We start from the raw sequence: 19,396 nt of genomic DNA, 5'->3' as shown, positions 1-19,396 counted from the left end.
AGAGGAAAAAAGAAAAAAGCCTTGGTGCACTGAAGTTGAGTTCCGCCCATGTAGCATTGGCAGTGCAGTACAAACCCCTGCCCGGCCTCTGAGTTTCCTCAGATTGCCTGCTGTACAGCTGTAGTGGGCTCGGACCTTTTCCTCAGTTTTCCAAGGAAGAAACCCTCCATAACAAGACAGACAGACAGGGAGAAAAGGTCGACCTGAGACCTAGGCCATGGTGGGGGGTCTCTCCTGGAAAAGACTTCACCGGAGTGCTGGACGCTCACAGTCACATTCCTAGGCAGTCTTTCCCAGTTTGGCACAACCTATACTGACCTCAGGTGATGGTTGGTCCTTATGTGAGTCGCCAAATATGATGCACAGGTGACACACGCAGGACTTTCAGGTGCTCAGGGTTCTTGAGCCTGCTCTGAGAATGAAAGCACAGACAGACTCTAACAGCAGAGGTCGGAAAGATTTTATTTGTTAGAGAATTTAGTTGGAGAAAAAAGAAGATAAAGACTGCATATTGGAGAATGCAGGGGACCAGGAAACCGGTGATCCCGTGGGTCAGGGTGGGGAGTGGGTTTTATAGCCTATTTTTGCATTGCCTGAGGGCGGAGATGCCTTTCAGATGCAAACAGGGGTTTTTTCCTAGGGAGAAGTGTCTCCTTGACCTCCTATTGCCTTTTGGGACCTCCTGCAGTCTGTCCTTCAGTCCTTCAAAATCATATTATTTTAATAAATATTTAAAGGGCCAGACTGACATTGGAACAAGGAGAACCCAAACAGCAGCCCCCTCCCATCTTTTAGATGCTAAAGTTACAGGAGCCAGGAGACAGAGGTTCTACCTGATTCTGCTTTCTCTTTGAGATGTTAAGAAGCTGCAAGGATCCTTGGATGGGTGGAGAAATAATCATGTCTAGGAAAGGGAAGTTCTAAAGCACATGTATTGTCTCTGTGACTTGGTTAAGGGTTGTGGGTGTGATTTGGGAGGGTGACCCCTCCCAGTTTTGTCAGCCATCAGCAGCCGCCCAGATCCATTATCTTTGTGTAATTCCCACAGCTCTCCAGTATTAACTTGGCAGCTAGGGACCACCATTTTGAGTCCTTACTCCCATTTTCTGCGTGGAGAACAGGAAATCCTTTTCTTTTTTTCTCCCTAATAAACTTTACTTTTATTTTTACTAAATCTTTGCATCTTGCTGAGGTCCGAGGTAATTTTCAGGATTTTTTTTTTTTCCGGAACAGAATCACCATGCCTTGCTTTATTGCACATCTTTTATTAAAAATTATTTAATTTTTGGTGGAAATGAGGCTTGAACTCAGGCTTGATAAGCAGGAGCTCTACCACCTACAGCTCAATTTTGCTCTGGTTATTTTGAAGACGGAGTCTCTCGAACTATTTGCCCAGGCTGGCCTTGATCCTCCTGATCTCAGCCTCCCAAGAAGCTAGGGTTACAGGTTCAATCTACCTTTTATAAAAATTTAAACAAAACACATGCCTGTAGCCGCTGAGTTCTCAGCTATACATCAAGGGATTTGTAGTCTCCGTTGGACCCATACTTACAGCATTTAGCACTAGTGAGGCATACACCTTCTCCCATTAAGATTCTGGATCCTTGTGAGGTGCAATCTATGCGACAATATTCAAACAGAACACAATTCTTTCGTTCGCCGATGGTGAATTTGATAGGGAAAAGAACCTGCTCTGAGGTAAACGCGGTCCCCTGGAAAGAAGCCAAAATAATCACGCCACCGCCCCCATAAGAGAGTGGCCTCTGGCGCGATGCATTGTGGGGGACGTAGTCCTCTTTTCCAGGCAGTTCTTAGCGGTGTCCCTTTGGCCAACCTCGGAGTGCGACCAGATCAGCCCGCTCAGCCAATGGCCCGCAAGCCTTCTGGGACGGCAGGGAAACCGAGTCCGCGTCCAGCCTTCTCTTTGGACATTGCCACGCCTCGCCACATTTTTGGACTACATATCCTACAATGCAGAGACATCCAGAGGCGGGCCAACATAGGCTGATAGGGAGCATCGGGAGATGTAGTACACACCCGCTCTGTCATAAGCCGATCCATCCAAGACTCCCAGACAAAGAAAACTACAATTCCCGCCGACCAAGCGACCCCCGCCTCTCAGCTCACCACCATTCTCCATGGTCTCGATTTATCCCCCTGCCTCAGTTCTGCAGCTACTATCAAATCCGCTACAATGAGTGACTCTCAGAAAACCCTCCCCCCAGGTCCGAGTCCACCTTTAACTACTTGACCTTCCTCCCAGACCTCAAGGGACAGCAGTGGGGGCGTGGCACAACCCTGGTCCGGCCCTCACCGCGGGGGCCGCTGGGAGCTGGTCGCCAGGGCAACGGGCTGTACACTACCGTAACTGCCCAGGCAGAGAGTGCTGGCCGCCCGGCTGTCCCACGGTCATGGCCAACCCTCAGTTGCGTTTCTACGGGTTCTCCAAGTCGAGGTAGGTGCTGGCGGGGCTGAGGGCGTTGAGGAGGGTTTGAACTTCCAGAGAGGGAGATGACACCTGATTCAGACCTCTGCACTGAGGGCTGGCCTCTGTTATTTGTGCTGGGGCTCCAGCCCATGGAATCAGTAAGGCAGAAACAGTTAAAATCCTTGTTAATTTGTCAGTACACTGAGGGCGTTACGTGCTAACCAAAGGGCAGGCGCACTTTATTATTAATAGTCACAACCAACTTGTATTAACCATTAATTTGCCAAGTGCTCCATATACCACACTTAACCCTAACGACACCTCTTTGAGGTAATAATATAGCTATTTTACAAATTTAGAACTAGGAACTTAGAGATATACATACTTAAAAGTGGTGGAATTAAGATTTGAACCTAACTCTGTCAGACCCCTGGACTTGAGCCCTTAGTCACAGGGATAAACTGCTTCTTCACCCACTGCTTAGGTTTATTACACAGATACTTGTCAAGTTCTGGCTGACTCTACAGCCGCCTCACATATTTAGGCATAACAACTGCCTGTATTCAGGGGTGCCGACCCTGGGCACTGCAGTATATGACAACAAGCTATATTGGTCAAGAAAAGCACATATATGAATAAATACAAAAATTTTGGCTAAATACCCTTCTAGTTTTGGGGCTTCCAAAAACTAGATGTCTTTAAAATGTCCTTAAAGTTCCAGGCCTAACTGGAAGCATGGCTCAAGTGGTAAAGCACCTGCTTAGCAAACACAAGGCCCTAAGTTCAAATCCCAGTACCACAAATAAAGAGTACCAGCCTTCAGCTTCTATATTTCAAACAGAGAATTAATCTAGGCATTGGTGGCGCATTCCTGTAATCCTACCTACTAAGGAGTCAGAGAGCAAGAGGATCAGGGTTTGCAGACCGCTCAGGCAAATAGTTTGCAAGACCATATCTGAAAAAAAAATCATAGTAAAAATGTTGGCAGAGTGGTTCAAGTGGTAAGAGCACCTGCCTAGTAAGCATGAAGTCCTGATGAGGCCCTGAGTTGGAACCACAATGCTGCAAAAAAAAAAAAAAAAAAGAAGAAGAAGAAGAAGAAGAAGAACAGAGGATAATACAGCCTACCTTGTCTCACAATCATTGTTCAGAATATTTACTCAGAATATGAGAACCACTCACCATACCTCCTGTATATAATTGGAATGAATGTCATTTCCCCAGTTCTGCTCATTTCCAATGCAGAAAAACCTGGCCTTATCTAACCTAATCCTTCAGGTTCTTCTATCTTAACAGAGACGGCCTATAAAACTCTGCTAGAACCAGAAATCCCAACATTTGAGAGGCTGAGGAGACAGAAAGATTGTGTGTTTGAGGCCATCCAGGGTTACATAGTGAATCCCTGTCTCAAAAAAAAAAAAAAAAAAAGGGGGAAAAAAAAAAGCAGAGTTGGGGAAATTGATTCATCTTGATAGGAAGATACTGATTTAGCCCAGCAGGCAGATGATGTTAGTCTACTGTATATTGTCCACCACTGGACAGACACCCATCCTTCCCCACACTGGCTGCCTAATTGCACACATTTTGTCAACATTTCAACAGTGGACAATGGTGAGAGACAGCAAGAGACTAGGTTTGGGGGTATTACTGCTCCATGGACTAGGACTGAGGAATACTTCAGGATAGGATTTTCCAACTGGGTTCATGTGAATATTCTCAAGCTCCCTGGAGTTGGATATTAATAGTCTCACTTTCATAAATAAAGACACCAAGGTCGAGAGAACTTAAGCTGCACCAGCTAGCAAGAGGAGTGAACACACAGGTCTATCTTACAGCATATCCCGACCCCATGGACTATTGGAGTTACTTGTCCCTTTGTTCCCCCTGGGTCTGACTGACCACATGTAACCTGCCCTGTTGACCCTCAAATGCTTTCCTAGCTTAAACAAGCCTGGCTCTCCCAAGAGGCTTGGATGCTAGAGATCTGTTGAGGATCTACTTTTTTCCATCCTGCTGTCAAAATTAACATCTGTGCATCTCATTGCAGTGTACATGGTATTTTGCATATGACACTCTTATTTAAACCTTACAACATTATGAGAGGCAAAGCAAGAATCATCTCCAGTTGGGGCTGACAGAACGGCTCAAGTGGTAGAGTGCCCATCTGACTTCAAACCCCAGTCCCACTAAAAAAAAAAAAAAAAAAAAAAAAAGAGAGAGAGAGAGATTAAGCTGGGTGCCGGTGCCTATAATCCTAGCTATTCAGGAGGCAGAGATCAGGAGGATCTCAGTTCAAGCCAGCCAGAACAAATAGTTTGTGAGACCCTATCTCAAGAAACCTAACACAAAAAAGGGCTGGTGGAGTGGCTCAAGGTGTAGGCCCTGAATTCAAACCCCAGCACCAAAAAGATTAAGAATTATCTCTATTTAAGGGCTGGGCATGTGGCCACTACTGTTAGTGGCTGCCTGGCATGCGCAGGTTCAAATCCCAGTGCCTTCAAAATAAAAAAGAATTGTCTCAATTTAAGAGGAAACTAATGGGCTGGAACATGGCTCAAGTGATAGAGAGCCTGCCTGGCAAGCATGAGGCCCTGAATTCAAACCCCAGTAGGTTAGATTAGTTTCTAAGAGAGATTAAGTGATTTTTCCAAGGGTGAAAGCCCCAGATCCTATTAGCTATTAAGTGGAGGATACAGACTCACATGCCAGCTCCTGGACCCCAGATCCTGTGCTTCTTCTCCTATGACATCTGTTTTTGGTATCATGTTCTCACAATTTGCCAGAGTTGTGAGCATGAAACCAACATTACAACCATAGTGAATCAAAGTGTAGGCCAACAAGTTCATGGTGAGGGTATCCTGCTGTTGCAGGAATTGATGAATCTCTAGGGATCAGAAGATTTCTGAGAATGTAGGGAAGTGATTTGGGCCCAGAGCCAGGAGTTTGTTGGGCAGCATCTCTGGGAATCTGAAAGAAGTGCTGGGAAGACCTCTGGGTCTTCCTGACTCTGAGGGGAGCAGAAGTCATGTCTTGTGAATTTGGTAAGGGTAGGGGGCCTCTTTCCACTCTAGGCTCTGCCACCCACCATTAGCTTCTCCTTCTTTGTGCAGAACACACCCACGGTCTTCAGGAGTGATTACAGATAAATACCTTCTTCCAGAATCCAAAATCAGCCAGAAATGCAAGATTTCTCAGAAATGGAAGACTCTGGTTAGTAATAATCTCCTTTTAGAACCCCCCCGTCAGCATCATGAAACCTGTCTTCCTGTCTGCAACCCAAAAACACCACCCCCTGAAGCATAGCCACCAGAGCAGTCTTTTCCCAGTCCAGGAGGGGAGTGTGGTTCACAGAGGCCAGGCCCACCAGACCTTGGAGAGAAAGGAGGTGAACACTGGCTGCTTCTCATCTGAAAGCTTTCCCAAACCTCTCTGGGCAGAGACTGTGCCCTCAGATCCCCTTTCCGTGTAGTTCAGCATTCTGGAATGGACCTCATTTCTTTGTCCAGCCAACCATGTGGCAGGTACTGTTCTAGGTGCTGGGATGGTCAGCCCTGCTCTGCCAAGGTCCTTCAGTGCTGTGACCATGCCTTTTTGTCTTTATGACCCTAATGTCTGAGGGCACTTGAGTGGCTGGCATACACTGAGAGCTCCATAACTACTTATGTGTATGAAGGCAGAATAAAGGGATGTTTTTGTATCGTGTTGGTTCTGAGTTCCTTCTCCATTCCCAGTGTCTAAAGATGTTATATATTTTTTTTTTCATTTTTCTTTTATTATTCATATGTGCATACAAGGCTTGGTTCATTTCTCCCCCCTGCCCCCACCCCCTCCCTTACCACCCACTCCACCCCCTCCCGCTCCCCCCCTCAATACCCAGCAGAAACTATTTTGCCCTTATCTCTAATTTTGTTGTAGAGAGAGTATAAGCAATAATAGGAAGGAACAAGGGGTTTTGCTGGTTGAGATAAGGATAGCTATACAGGGCATTGACTCACATTGATTTCCTGTGTGTGGGTGTTACCTTCTAGGTTAATTCTTTTTGATCTAACCTTTTCTCTAGTTCCTGGTCCCCTTTTCCTATTGGCCTCAGTTGCTTTAAGGTATCTGCTTTAGTTTCTCTGCGTTAAGGGCAACAAATGCTAGCTAGTTTTTTAGGTGTCTTACCTATCCTCACCCCTCCCTTGTGTGCTCTCGCTTTTATCATGTGCTCATAGTCCAATCCCCTTGTTGTGTTTGCCCTTGATCTAATGTCCACATATGAGGGAGAACATACGATTTTTGGTCTTTTGAGCCAGGCTAACCTCACTCAGAATGATGTTCTCCAATTCCATCCATTTACCAGCGAATGATAACATTTCGTTCTTCTTCATGGCTGCATAAAATTCCATTGTGTATAGATACCACATTTTCTTAATCCATTCGTCAGTGCTGGGACATCTTGGCTGTTTCCATAACTTGGCTATTGTGAATAGTGCCGCAATAAACATGGATGTGCAGGTGCCTCTGGAGTAACAGTCTTTTGGGTATATCCCCAAGAGTGGTATTGCTGGATCAAATGGTAGATCGATGTCCATCTTTTTAAGTAGCCTCCAAATTTTTTTCCAGAGTGGTTGTACTAGTCTACATTCCCACCAACAGTGTAAAAGGGTTCCTTTTTCCCCGCATCCTCGCCAACACCTGTTGTTGGTGGTGTTGCTGATGATGGCTATTCTAACAGGGGTGAGGTGGAATCTTAGTGTGGTTTTAATTTGCATTTCCTTTATTGCTAGAGATGGTGAGCATTTTTTCATGTGTTTTCTGGCCATTTGAATTTCTTCTTTTGAGAAAGTTCTGTTTAGTTCACATGCCCATTTCTTTATTGGTTCATTAGTTTTGGGAGAATTTAGTTTTTTAAGTTCCCTGTATATTCTGGTTATCAGTCCTTTGTCTGATGTATAATTGGCAAATATTTTCTCCCACTCTGTGGGTGTTCTCTTCAGTTTAGAGACCATTTCTTTTGATGAACAGAAGCTTTTTAGTTTTATGAGGTCCCATTTATCTATGCTATCTCTTAGTTGCTGTGCTGCTGGGGTTTCATTGAGAAAGTTTTTACCTATACCTACTAACTCCAGAGTATTTCCTACTCTTTCTTGTATCAACTTAAGAGTTTGGGGTCTGATATTAAGATCCTTGATCCATTTTGAGTTAATCTTGGTATAGGGTGATATACATGGATCTAGTTTCAGTTTTTTGCAGACTGCTAACCAGTTTTCCCAGCAGTTTTTGTTGAAGAGGCTGCTATTTCTCCATCGTATATTTTTAGCTCCTTTGTCAAAGATAAGTTGCTCATAGTTGTGTGGCTTCATATAAAGATGTTATATAAAAATGAATGCTTTCAGCCAGACATGGTGGTACAGGGCTTAAACCAGCACTCAGCAGGCTGAAGCAGGAGCATTTCATAGTTCAAGGTCAGCCTGCGCTAAAATCTTATTTCAACTTGCCCGCTGCCAAAAAAATAAAAGAATGTTGTCTTATTATCTTAATTAGTACTTTTAGGGATTTTTGGATTTAGTTTTGGTGCTTAAAATCAAACATAAAGACTTTCACATGCTAGGCAAGCACTTAACTGCTGAGTTATAAGGTCATCTCACTTTTGACTTTTGTTCATATGATCATAGAATTGTTATAATGTAAACAACAAATAGATACTGTCCAAATTTCAAAGGAAAAAACACAGGAGCAAACTATAATTCTAGCACACAATGAAACACTGTAGACTGTGATATTTTTCCCTATGTGAGTGTGTCCCTTTGTAGAAGATTTGGGAACACATGAGCCACATACTTTGTGAGGCTAGGGTCTTCCAAGATGTGGTTCTGATCCAAAGAGGAGGATAATATAAACTTTTTTAGAGAGGTGCAGCCACCTCCCTGCAAAGGCTAGCTCTGTCTAGCTTTCTGCCTGCATCAGTGGCCACCTTCTCAGTGGATCTGGGGCCAGGCTCATTTGGTTGCGTTTTATTTTTATATTGCACTTGCTTAACCAATAGGGGGTGCTGTTCACTGCACCATTACTCTGGGGCAGGCTTCCCATTTTTCACCTGCAGAAAGAAGCAGAGAGCCTGAAACCCCCAGGAACACTGCGTGTCATAGGCCTTTGCCAGCAGTTAATAACCTGGCCAAGGCCTCTGCAATCAAAGTAGGGTGATCACATTTTCTCCCCCGCAGAAACAGCAGACAGAACACGAGTACGGACCTTTTGAAAGTCTAAAAACATACCATTAACTCTTTCCATTTTTCAAGGAGTTAGATTCCAAGTGTCTCCCAGGGTTATTTCGCACTTTGTTGTTGTTGCTGCACTTCCTAGGCAAACACTCTTCCACTTGACCTTGCTCTCAGACCTCTTTTTTTTTTGAGATAGGGTATTGCTATATATGCCTTTTTGGCCTTGAACTCACTATTATAGCATACTGGCCTCCTGCATGTACCTCTGCCTATACCTCTTGAGTGCTGAGATCACAGGCAAGCACCACCATGCCTATATTGCAGTTTTATAATAATCATATCAATTTTGATAGTATTTCAAAATAGCTTGATGGTATTCCCACGGCTTAATGTGTAACACCCTCCCATTTTTCTACTGTTTATTTCTACTTTTAATCTCCTGCTTATTATGTTTTGACAGATTTTTTTTCTTTCTTAAGCAATGAGAGGTACAGTTCCTTAAGGCTTGCTTTCTTCATTATGAAAGAAGTTTTGTGTAGGATTTTTATTGTTGTTTTTATTGTTGTCGTTTTTGTGTTTGTTTTCTTGTTTGCAGTGCTGGTCTCTAGTGCATGCCAGGTAAGTTTGCTTTTTCTCTGAGCTATATCCCAGCCCTTTGTTGTTGTTTTGATACAGGTATCCAGATGTAGCCAGATTGGCCTCAAAATTATGATCCTCCTGTCTCCAAATGCCAAGTGCTGGGATTACAGGTGTATACCATACTCCCAGCTCCTAAGGAAAGTACTTTAAACAATTAGAATAAATGCCTTGTAGCTGGCCTCTCTGGTAGCTCACACCAGAAATCCTATTTGGGAGGCTGAGATAGGGATGATGCAGTTCGAAACCAGCCTGCTACATAGTCCATAAGATCCCCCCCATCTCAAAAAAAAAAACAGAGTAAAATGGACAGGGAATGTGGCTCAAGTGGTACAGCGCCTGCTTTGCAAGCACGAAGCCCTGAGTTCAAACCCCCCAGTTCCACCAGAAAATAAAAAAAGGTTTGTGAGTGCTGCTTTGACCCTGCCTCAAATATTTTGAACATGTTATTTTAACATTATTTGTATAACATGTTATATTTAAGTAATAAGTGAATCAGAGAAAAATATGAATTTATTTTTAAGTTTCTAGATGAATTTAGATATATTGCCAGTTCCTATTTCCATTACATAATATTAGCAAATGTAGAGCACTGGTGGCTCACGCCTGTAATCCTAGTTACTCAGGAGGCAGAGATCAGGAGGATCATGGTTCAAGCTAGCCAGAACAAATAGTTTACAAGACCCTATCTCAAAAAAACCTAACACAAAAAAGGGCTGGTGGAGTGGCTCAAGTGATAGAACACTTGCCTAGGAAGTGTGTGGCCCTGAATTGCTACCACAGTATCACAAAAACAAACAAACAAAACCAAAAAACCCCAGACAGAGAGAGAGAGAGAGAGAGAGAGAGAGAGAGAGAGAGATGTATGTTAAGATTTCATCTGCAACACATATCACCACTTTTTGTATATGTTAAAAGATTCTTTTTTCTTATGGTACTGGGGCTTAAACTCAGGGCCTTCACCTTGAGCCGCTCCACCAGCCTTATTTTTGTGGAGGGTTTTTTGAGATAGGGTCTCTCGAACTATTTGCCCAGGCTGGTTTCGAACCGCTATCCTCCTGACCTCTGCTGCCTGAGTAGCTAGTATTACAGGCATGAGCCACTCACCAGTGCCTGGCAAAAAAAATTTTTTTTGATAGGACTGGAATTTGAACTCAGTGCTTCACACTTGCAAAGCAGGTTTTCTACTGCTTGAGCCACACTTCTAGTTCATTCTGTTCTGGTTATCTTGGAGATGGGGGTCTCACAAACTGTTTACCCAGGCTGGCCTCAAACCACAATTGTCCCAGTCTCAGCCTCCCAAGTAACCAGGATTACAGGTGTGAGCTAGCAGCACTCTGCAAAAGATTGTTCTTTATTTCCATTTCATACCCATTATAAAAAGTATTCACCTGTCCTTATCAATTATACTACTCTAACTTATTTCTGATTTTGTTTTGTTTTTACTTGGGGTAGGTACTGGGGTTTGAACTCAGGACCTCATGCCTTGCTAGGCAGATGCTCTACCACTTGAACCACTCCATCAGTACTTTTTGTGATAGATTTCTTCGAGATAGGCTTTCTCCAACTATTTGCCTGGGCTGGCTTTGAACTGTGATCCTACTGATCTCTGCCTCCTGAGTAGCTAGAATTTCATGTATTAGCTACTGGAGCCTGACTAGGAAAGGGTATTATTAACCCAAGGAAAAGCATGTGCAAACATATACACCCCATGAGTAATGGTTCCTTTTTACATTGTTTTGTTTTGAGACAGGGTCTTGCTATGCAGCCCATGCTAGCTTGGAACTCAAATTCTTCCTGCCTCAGCTTCCCGAGTACTGGGATTATCAGTGTGAGATACCATGCCTAGCATGTTTTAGTTTTTATTATGCTTTTTATGCATGCTAACTTATTGTGCTCCCTCATTTATTGTTATTTATTCTACAATATTTGCTGAGTGCTCTAAGACTGTGACGAGAGTGAAGTATGATGCCATCAATGCTGAGGTTCAGATAGGCCAAAACCCAGAGCCCACTCAGAAGGCTGGAGTCCTCCTTGGAACCTAGAAACAAAGCTAACTATATGTACCTTCTATAAATATTTCAGAAATGAAGAGATGATCACAAGTACAGAACTAACAGAATGCAGCAGAAAGGGCATGCAAAGAAGAGGAGATGGTGGCATTGTCCACACTAGGAGGGTCAGGAGTCATTTACCATTAGCCTGCTAGAGCTCCTAGAACCTGGCAATGTGGAATATGGAAGGTTTCTCCATTCCTGAAGAACCTGGAAGCTGGGCTCAGATCCACAGATGGGGCTTTTTTTCTTTTTTTTTTTTTTTTTTTTTGGTGGTATTGGGGTTTGAACTCAGGACTTCATGCTTGGGATTTTTTTAAATACAATTTTCTTCTAAATTTGAAGATTATGCTCATTGTAGAAAATTTTGAAAATGTACAATTACACAAAATTAATCACCCATGGTCCTGTCATTAGAGAATAATTGACAATAGCCTTTTGGATTTTCTAGTCTTCCATTTGACTTGGCATGCTTATTCCTTAATTTCAGGCATTACATAACCTTAGAGCTGTATCATTAGTATATTTCCATGTTAAGCCTCTTTGTAAACATTCCATGGCTACAAAATAATCTTGTTTTTATTTTTCATTCATTTACTTTTTTCAGTCTTGGGGTTTGAACTTAGGGTCTATACCTTGAGCCACTCCACCAACACTTTTCTATGAAAGGATTTTTTACGATAGGGTTTTGTGAACTATTTTTGAGCTGGCTTTGAACCACAATCCTCCTGATATCTGAGTAGCAAGAATTACAGGTATGAGCCACCAGCGCCAGGCTAATCTGTTTTTAGACACTTAGGAGTTTTCTAATATTTCCACAGCAATGAGTATGGCTTTGAGGACCAACCCTAAGTAACACTTTTGCTCCATCTCTGTCTTCCCCTGCGCTAGCTACCTGGGCTCCTTGCCCCAAGCCTTAGCCTCAGCTGTAGGCTCAGACAACCTGCTCTTTCTGGGCATTGGCACCTATTCATAGCTCTTCAAATCTTCTAGTGTGTCCCAGAGGTGTTAGTGCTACCCAGATAGTCTTTGTGCCTACTGCTTGAGCCACACACTTTAAATTATCACAATAGTCCCTTGCCTTCATTTGAGCTATACTGATATCATCACCTTCTGCTCTGAGATGACCAGCCTCACCTGGTCCACACCAATCAGAGCTTCCTACCTTCCTGTAACCTGCACTAACTGCACTTACTTTATGCTGGCTTGAGTCATCAGCTCATACCCAGTTTCCCTAATGTCCCTAGAACCCAGCAGGGCCCAACATGTACTATGGATTCAGGAATACTTGATGAACAAGTGAATGACTGGGTGGATAAAACCCTAAGCCAGATGCCAGTGGCTCATACCTATAATCCTAGCTACTCAGGAGTCAGAGATCAGGAGGATCTAGGTTCCAAGCCAGTGCAGGCAAATAGTTTGTGAGACCCTATCTTGAAAAAACCCTTCACAAAAAAGGGCTGGTGGAGTGGCTCAAGGTGTACACCTTAAATTCAATCCCAGTACCAAAAAAAAAACAAAAAACAAAAAAAAACCCTAGAAGACTAGAGATCTAGCTCAAGGGTAGAGTTCTTGTCTAGAGAATGCTTGAGGCCCTGGGTTCAATTGCCAACACACAAAAAAAGAAAAAACCAGAAATAGGCTTCACTGAGCCAGAGGATCATATTTTTTCTTCATGCCTTGAGTGATTCAGTAAAAGGTTAAAAAATAAGCCTATGCCCCTGCTAAAAGTTCAAAATGAAATCCATAGCCAGGTGACCGTCAACTACATCCCTCTCGCCCAAGGGGTGCACCCCATTCTTCTCCCAGGGTCCACAGCCTCCCTGGCCACATCTCTGTAGTTTTGTCTGTCTTGTCAGTCCAGGCTTGAGTCTGGGCTTACCTTCTCTGTCTCTTTAGCTAGACTGTGCCATGGGGCCAGGGCTGGGGCCCTCTGGTAACTCACATCTACTTTCACTGCTCAAGTGTTCAAATATTCACTGATTACTGAGAAGGGGATAGCTCACCTTTATTGTGTTCCTAGCAGACTGTATAAACCATATAGTATGCATTCTCATGGTGTTCTCACCTCAATATGGGGGGTGGTGACTACCATCCACTCTACAGATGCAGAGATTGGGGCTCAGAGAAGTTTAAGGCTGTGGTCACATAGTTAATAAGGGAGATTAGAGATTTAAACCAAGCTCTAACTCAAGGACCATACTCTTACATTATGCACCATATTAAGAATTGTTTATTCCTGGGTGTGATGGTACACATCTGTAATCCCAGCACTTGGGAGGAAGAAGCAGGAGGATCTCAACTTCTAGGACAGCATGGAATACATAGTGAGTTTGAGGCCAGCCTGGGCTGTAATACATAATGACACCCTGTCTCAAAAGTGAGTGAGAGGGCTGGCAGAGTGGCTCAAGTGGTAGAGTGCTGCCTAGCAAGTGGGAAGCCATGAGTTCAAACCCCTGTACCACCAAAAAAAAAAAAAGAAGAAAAAGAAGAAGAAAGCGAGAGAGAGAGAAAAGAAAGAGAAAATGAGAGCAGGAGGAAGGAATAAGAGGAACATTAGGAAGGGGAGTAATACTGCCACAGTAACCCCACCTGTCCCTTCCTGAAGCCCTGGCAGTTCTCCGTGGGTGGCCACCTGTCCCCATGGCCTACCTACACCAGTGGCCAGACCATTCTACAAAACCGAAAGCCCTGTTCTGATGACTACGGGAAGCGAGCCAGGTAAGGCAGAGTAAAACACGGTGGGCAGGCTACTACAGACCAGGCTTTGGGCTGGCACAGGGCAAGTGTGTGCTGTGCCAGACTAAGGGTACTGGTGACATCTCAACCCACCATCCCTTTGCATTAGCTGGCAGCAGCATCCTCTGGGCATTGCCAAGCCCAAATACCTGGAACAGCTAGAAAACTACCTACGCAAGGAGCTCCTCCTGCTGGACCTGGGCACAGATTCCACACAGGAACTGAGGCTGCAGGTCAGAGCCCCAGATTAAACATGGGAGAGTCAGGAAGAAACCTCACCTATCAGGACTGGGTACTTTAGACCTTCAGGAAGGAGTGGTCTCCCAGATTATCTCCTTCTCTGAAAAGAAGCACATTGTATGAGAAAGCCAATGAGCAGACAAGGCTGCATGAACCAAAACTCCCAAAGCTGCAGGTTCACGAGTTGGGTAGACTGGATGCTCTTCCAGTCCCTGCAACTCTACTGTCCACAACACCAAACAGAAGTGACACAATTTCCACCACCACCACCACTAAGCTTGAGTAACTACCCCAGAGACAAAGAAGAGGAGAGAGAGAGAGAGAGAGAGAGTTAGTACATATTAGAGAGGGTCTCAGATAGAAAGGACAGTAGTGAATCTCTGATTTGTGACCTAGTCATAACTGAAACATTTACTGAGCCATGGCTGTGTGCCAGGTTCTGGGCACAACATACAAGCAGAATGTGAGGCTAGAACCTTCAATCTACTGTGCCCACAAAGCTCTGAGGTAGGGAAAGGCTGAAGTTGAGAGGCCAATGGATACAGGGTCTGGAAGGCAAGACTGGCTGCCTGGATAGGCAAAAGAAAAGGTGACAGGTTTAGTCCATGGTGGTTGGCCAGACCTTATAGACATCAGAGGGAAGACCTCCAGAAAGCTGCACATCCAGTGAGACCTGGGTGGTCCTTAGGTCTTCCCTTCATATGGGTTACCTGGCAGCCTCACGTGGGAACTTCTTAGCCCAGTAAAGAAAAGCACAGATCCCCACTGAGTGTGGCAGGTATGAGCCATGAAGTGACAGGTTCCCTTTTCTTTCCAGCCTTATAGAGAGATCTTCGAATTCTTCATAGAGGATTTCAAGACGTACAAACCACTACTATCTTCCATCAAAAATGCATACGAGGCGATGCTGGGTAAGAACTTAGCTCCTATCCTGGGTCCAAACAGAAATAGACACAGAGAGGGACCTATTCTGATTCTAGGGCTCCAAAGCAGGACTGGGGCAGCTTCTAACTGGACTTTGAGGTCACCTTTTGCATGGATTGTTCGGTGGTAGGGCACCTAAAGGAACCTCACCCTTTCCATTCTTGAGAAGTATGTTACAGCAGTAAGTATAGGAAAAAGAGGGAACACCAGGAATAGAAACTCCTCTGGGAAGTAAGGAGGGTCCCCAGGCAGTCTCAGGAGGTGCAAATAGGTTGCTGTTTCAGGACTAAAGGCATAGGATGCAAAGACATAGGAGAGATCCCAGTCCTCATCTGGACTCTGCCCTTGATTTAATAACAAACACATGCTTTAAAAAAAAAAAAGTAAGTGCAGGAAGATGTGAAGCAGGATCATGGCTTTGAAAAGGTAAGCATAGACTCCTGATGTTTGCAAGTGACGATTGATCTTATGATCAATGTCTTGTGGCTGTTTGGTCACCATGGACCCAAAAGGACTTTGCCACCTGTCCATGCTTAGTCCACCAAAGGGAGAAGATTCAGGCCCTGGAGCCCCTGAAGGCCAAGCTTGTTTCTATGAATGAGGAATGCAACCAGAGGATCCTGGCCATGCAGGCTGAAGAGAGGGATGAAATTTCTGTGCTCAAGAGAGAGAAGATGAATTTGCTAAAACTCATAGACAAAAAGAATGAGGAGAAGATCTCACTGCAGAGTGAGGTGAATCAAGTTGTATGTACCCAAGCCCCTGGATTCCTGCTCCATCCCTACCCCAGGGCTGACCTTGAGCTCTAAGGCAAACCATTAACTCCATCTGCCCTTCTTCCTGGAATGATACAGAGCCACCTCCATTCCCCAGAACCTCTACTACCTTGACCCTCTGTTCTGCTTCGGGGCTCAACACAGGATCTGTATGGCCCCAACTGCCAGTAGAATTTCTCCATGGGAGGCACTGGTACCTTGCTGAATCCTAAAGAATAATGGCCACTTTTCTTCTTTCACCTTTCCCTGTTCCTAACCCAAGATAAGTCCCCAACCCACATCCTATCCCTGTGGTGACTACCAGCCCCTACTACACAGCCACCTTCCCAGCAGGTGTCCAAGCTGAGAAAGAGCTTAGCTGAGGAGTACTTGCACTACCTCAGTGAGCGAGATGCCCGCAAGATCCTCATTGGGGACCTGAATGAGCTACGGTACCAGAGGGAAGATGTATCACTATCCCAGTCTCCAGGTAACTCCAGTTGGGTTTCTCTTGTTCCAAAATGCTGGAGAGAAGTCTAGCTCTCACCATTACCCTTATTCATTCAATATTCCTAACATCTGCTCATTCTATGCCCATACATGGTAGGAAATATCCCTGCCACCGGATGGGGCTGTGGCTCTTTTGTGCTGGACTGAGAATCATAGGATCATTAAGTAGGTACACTGCTGGCAGCTCAGACTCCACATGGGCAGGAGACACCTGGCATTACAATTTCTAGGCTTCTCTACCTAGGCCCAAACCCCTAGGCTGATAGCGCTATGGACAAGAACCAGGGAATCCCAAGCAGAGACAGCAGAACAACCTCAGGTATGCCCCAAAGATATCCAATTCAGCCCTGGGATACAACAAGAGTGACACAGGCTGGTGGGTACCTGGCAGGTGTCTGGGGGGAGGACCCTGTGAAACTAACATTGGCTCTGAAGATGACCCGGCAAGACCTGACCCGAACGCAGATGGAACTCAACACCATGAAGGCCAACTTTGGAGACGTGATACCCAGGAGAGACTTTGAAATGCAGGAGAAGATCAACAAGGATCTTCAAGAGCAGGTGCTGGTGGGGAGGAAGGTATAGACAAGGTACGGCAGGGTCACACAGGTAGGTACCTAAGACCCATCACCTTGCCCACAGTTGGACAGCCTGAGAGCTGACTATGAAGAGGTGTGCAAAGAACATGAACTACTGCTGCAGTTGCACATGAGTACACTGAAAGAGCGGGACCAGTTCTTTTCTGAGCTGCAGGAAATCCAGCGCACTTCCACACCTCGCCCTGACTGGGTCAAGTGTGAAGGTAATAATTGCCATCAGGGCCCTAGGACCTGCTGAAGGGTATGGGCTAGACTCTAGTTCCCTTTCTCCACCTGCAGATGTGGTGGCCGGGGGTCCAGAACGCTGGCGAATGCTGGCTGAGGGAAAGAACAGTGACCAGCTGGTGGATGTGCTCTTGGAAGAGATTGGCGAGGGCCTTCTTCGGGAAAAAGACTTCTTTCCTGGTCTGGTAGGAAAGTCTCTGAGGGGTAAGCTTGGGGCCAAAGTCAGAACACTCAGGCCTTGCTGATGAGACTCCAGCTTCTTGCGGGGACCACTAGGGCTCTTCTGTGTTTGGAAGTGGGGCCACAGAGGAGCCTAGACATGAGCTGACATCCTGCCTTCCAGGGCTATGGGGAAAACATCCCCTCTTTCCTTCGGTTTGATGGCCTTGTGGAGAATAAGAAGCCAAGCAAAAAAGATGTGATAAACCTCCTGAAGGATGCCTGGAAGGAACGTCTCACAGAGGAGGAGGTCAGGTCACACCAGACAATTTGGCCCAGCAGCCTTCAGATCCTGAGTATTCTGGGGGGATGGGAGGGAAGGTGCTAAGGCACAAGAGGTCTAACCAACCCTAGGACAGGCTGACCAAGCATTCTCTCAACCCTACAGAAAGAGACGTTCCCAGATTTCTTCTTCAATTTCCTGGAGCGTCGCTTTGGCCTCAGTGATGCCATAGCCTGGGCTTACACCATTTTTGAAAATATCAAACTCTTCCGCTCCAATGAGGTCATGAGTCAGTTCTATGCAGTCTTGATGGGAAAGGTGAGTTTTGGCCTAACTCCCACCCATTCCCCTCAGAGTGACGTTGTCCCCAGTATAGGCAAGCTCTACCCGCCCTCAATCCAGGATGCAGCATATTAGTGAATGCTTTCCTCTCTGTAGATGACAGAGAGTACATATATCAACCAAAAGGACAGAATAGCCCATCTGCTGAAGGAGATGACAAATGCTGATACTCAGAATGAGGGGTTACTAACCATGGAGCAGTTCAGGTGAGAGGCCATTCTGAGCCACCCCAAATTCAAGCCAAATGTCTCCACGGGTCAGGCACTTAGGTATGAAGGGACAAAGTGAGGCTTGCAGGAAAGGCAACAACCTCAAAACTCACTGTTCTTCTGTACAATAGTAGGGACAGCTCATGAGGCAACAGGTGAAAGGTGGGCAGCCTCGGCCATAACCCTGTTGTCCCTTCTGTCTCCCCTTGACAGCACCATCCTCAAGAACACATTCCCCCTCAAGAAGGAAGAGCAAATTCAGGAGCTGATGGAGACAGGAGGCTGGCAACCCAACAGCAGCAATTCAGACTTGCTCAACTACCACTTATTGTTTACAGAGGTACATGGGGGTGGGGCTCAGGAACTTGCACATTCCCTACCTTAGCCTTGACTAGGTTCTGATCAGTGTGTCCTCACCTTCCCTTATGGACCCTCTCAGAATGAAGAAGGCCAGAGTGAGCCCTTTGTACAAAAACTGTGGGAACAGTACAAGGATGAGAAGGAACAATACTTGCAGGAACTAAAGCAGGAGCTGGGCAGGAATCCGTGAGTGACCTTCAGCCCACTGGCCCACTGAGCCCTTGGCAAATCCCACAGATAAGGCAATTCCCTCAGGGTAGCATTTAAGGCCCCTGAGTCTTCCTGTAGCATGTTCCTAGGCACTATAAGCTACTCAAGCCCTGGAGAAAGGGCATCTCAGTGTCTAGGGTAGAGAAGGAGGCTCAAGCCTATCACTCTCTTTCCTTGTGGGGCAGCCATGATGAGGTGACCCTCTCCAAACTGCATGGGGCTCTGATGACCATTGACCCAAGCCTGGACAAGCAGACGGTCATCGCCTACCTGAGCCAGGCGTTCGAGCTCCCTGTGTCAGAACTTCCAGAGGAGGATAATGAGAAGCAGGAGGGCACTGTGATACAGCTCCAGACGGTACTGGAACGGCTTCGATTAGCTGACATAAAGCGCATGGGGCCTCGAGAGCCAGAGCCTGCAAGCTAGGACCACTGTGGGCACCCTGAGTGCTCCAGTACTGCTAACCCAATTTTTATTATAAAACTCTTTTATCTGAAACCATACCATTTTCCAAGCTGTG

General features: G+C 45.4%; 1 protein-coding gene across 6 annotated transcripts in view; it reads left to right on the top strand.

Annotated features, from left to right (window-relative positions):
• The window catches only part of LOC109691264 (translin-associated factor X-interacting protein 1), a 47,094-nt gene extending 27,717 nt beyond the window's left edge, over positions 1 to 19,377 (top strand). Inside the window, exons 1-16 of one of the 6 annotated variants that reach the window (XM_074055801.1) lie at positions 2,087 to 2,455; positions 5,539 to 5,638; positions 13,930 to 14,042; positions 14,170 to 14,293; positions 15,118 to 15,211; positions 15,762 to 15,958; positions 16,334 to 16,469; positions 16,881 to 17,050; positions 17,132 to 17,291; positions 17,368 to 17,498; positions 17,657 to 17,782; positions 17,921 to 18,073; positions 18,194 to 18,303; positions 18,520 to 18,646; positions 18,746 to 18,852; positions 19,062 to 19,377. In XM_074055801.1, coding sequence (XP_073911902.1) covers positions 2,412 to 2,455; positions 5,539 to 5,638; positions 13,930 to 14,042; positions 14,170 to 14,293; positions 15,118 to 15,211; positions 15,762 to 15,958; positions 16,334 to 16,469; positions 16,881 to 17,050; positions 17,132 to 17,291; positions 17,368 to 17,498; positions 17,657 to 17,782; positions 17,921 to 18,073; positions 18,194 to 18,303; positions 18,520 to 18,646; positions 18,746 to 18,852; positions 19,062 to 19,302 — 2,133 coding nt within the window. In that variant the 5' untranslated portion in view covers positions 2,087 to 2,411 and the 3' untranslated portion in view covers positions 19,303 to 19,377. Of the gene's footprint in view, positions 1 to 2,086; positions 2,456 to 5,538; positions 5,639 to 9,226; positions 9,250 to 13,929; positions 14,043 to 14,169; positions 14,294 to 15,117; positions 15,212 to 15,761; positions 15,959 to 16,333; positions 16,470 to 16,880; positions 17,051 to 17,131; positions 17,292 to 17,367; positions 17,499 to 17,656; positions 17,783 to 17,920; positions 18,074 to 18,193; positions 18,304 to 18,519; positions 18,647 to 18,745; positions 18,853 to 19,061 lie in introns of those variants that run through there. The other 5 variants (XM_074055803.1, XM_074055802.1, XM_074055804.1 and 2 more) reach the window with 5 other exon arrangements.
• The last annotated feature ends 19 nt before the right edge of the window (positions 19,378 to 19,396 follow it).

Source organism: Castor canadensis, chromosome 15, assembly GCF_047511655.1.
Source record: "Castor canadensis chromosome 15, mCasCan1.hap1v2, whole genome shotgun sequence".
Taxonomy (NCBI): Eukaryota; Metazoa; Chordata; class Mammalia; order Rodentia; family Castoridae; genus Castor; species Castor canadensis.
Note: the sequence above shows the minus strand (reverse complement) of the source record. Positions and strands in the feature narration are given on the sequence as shown.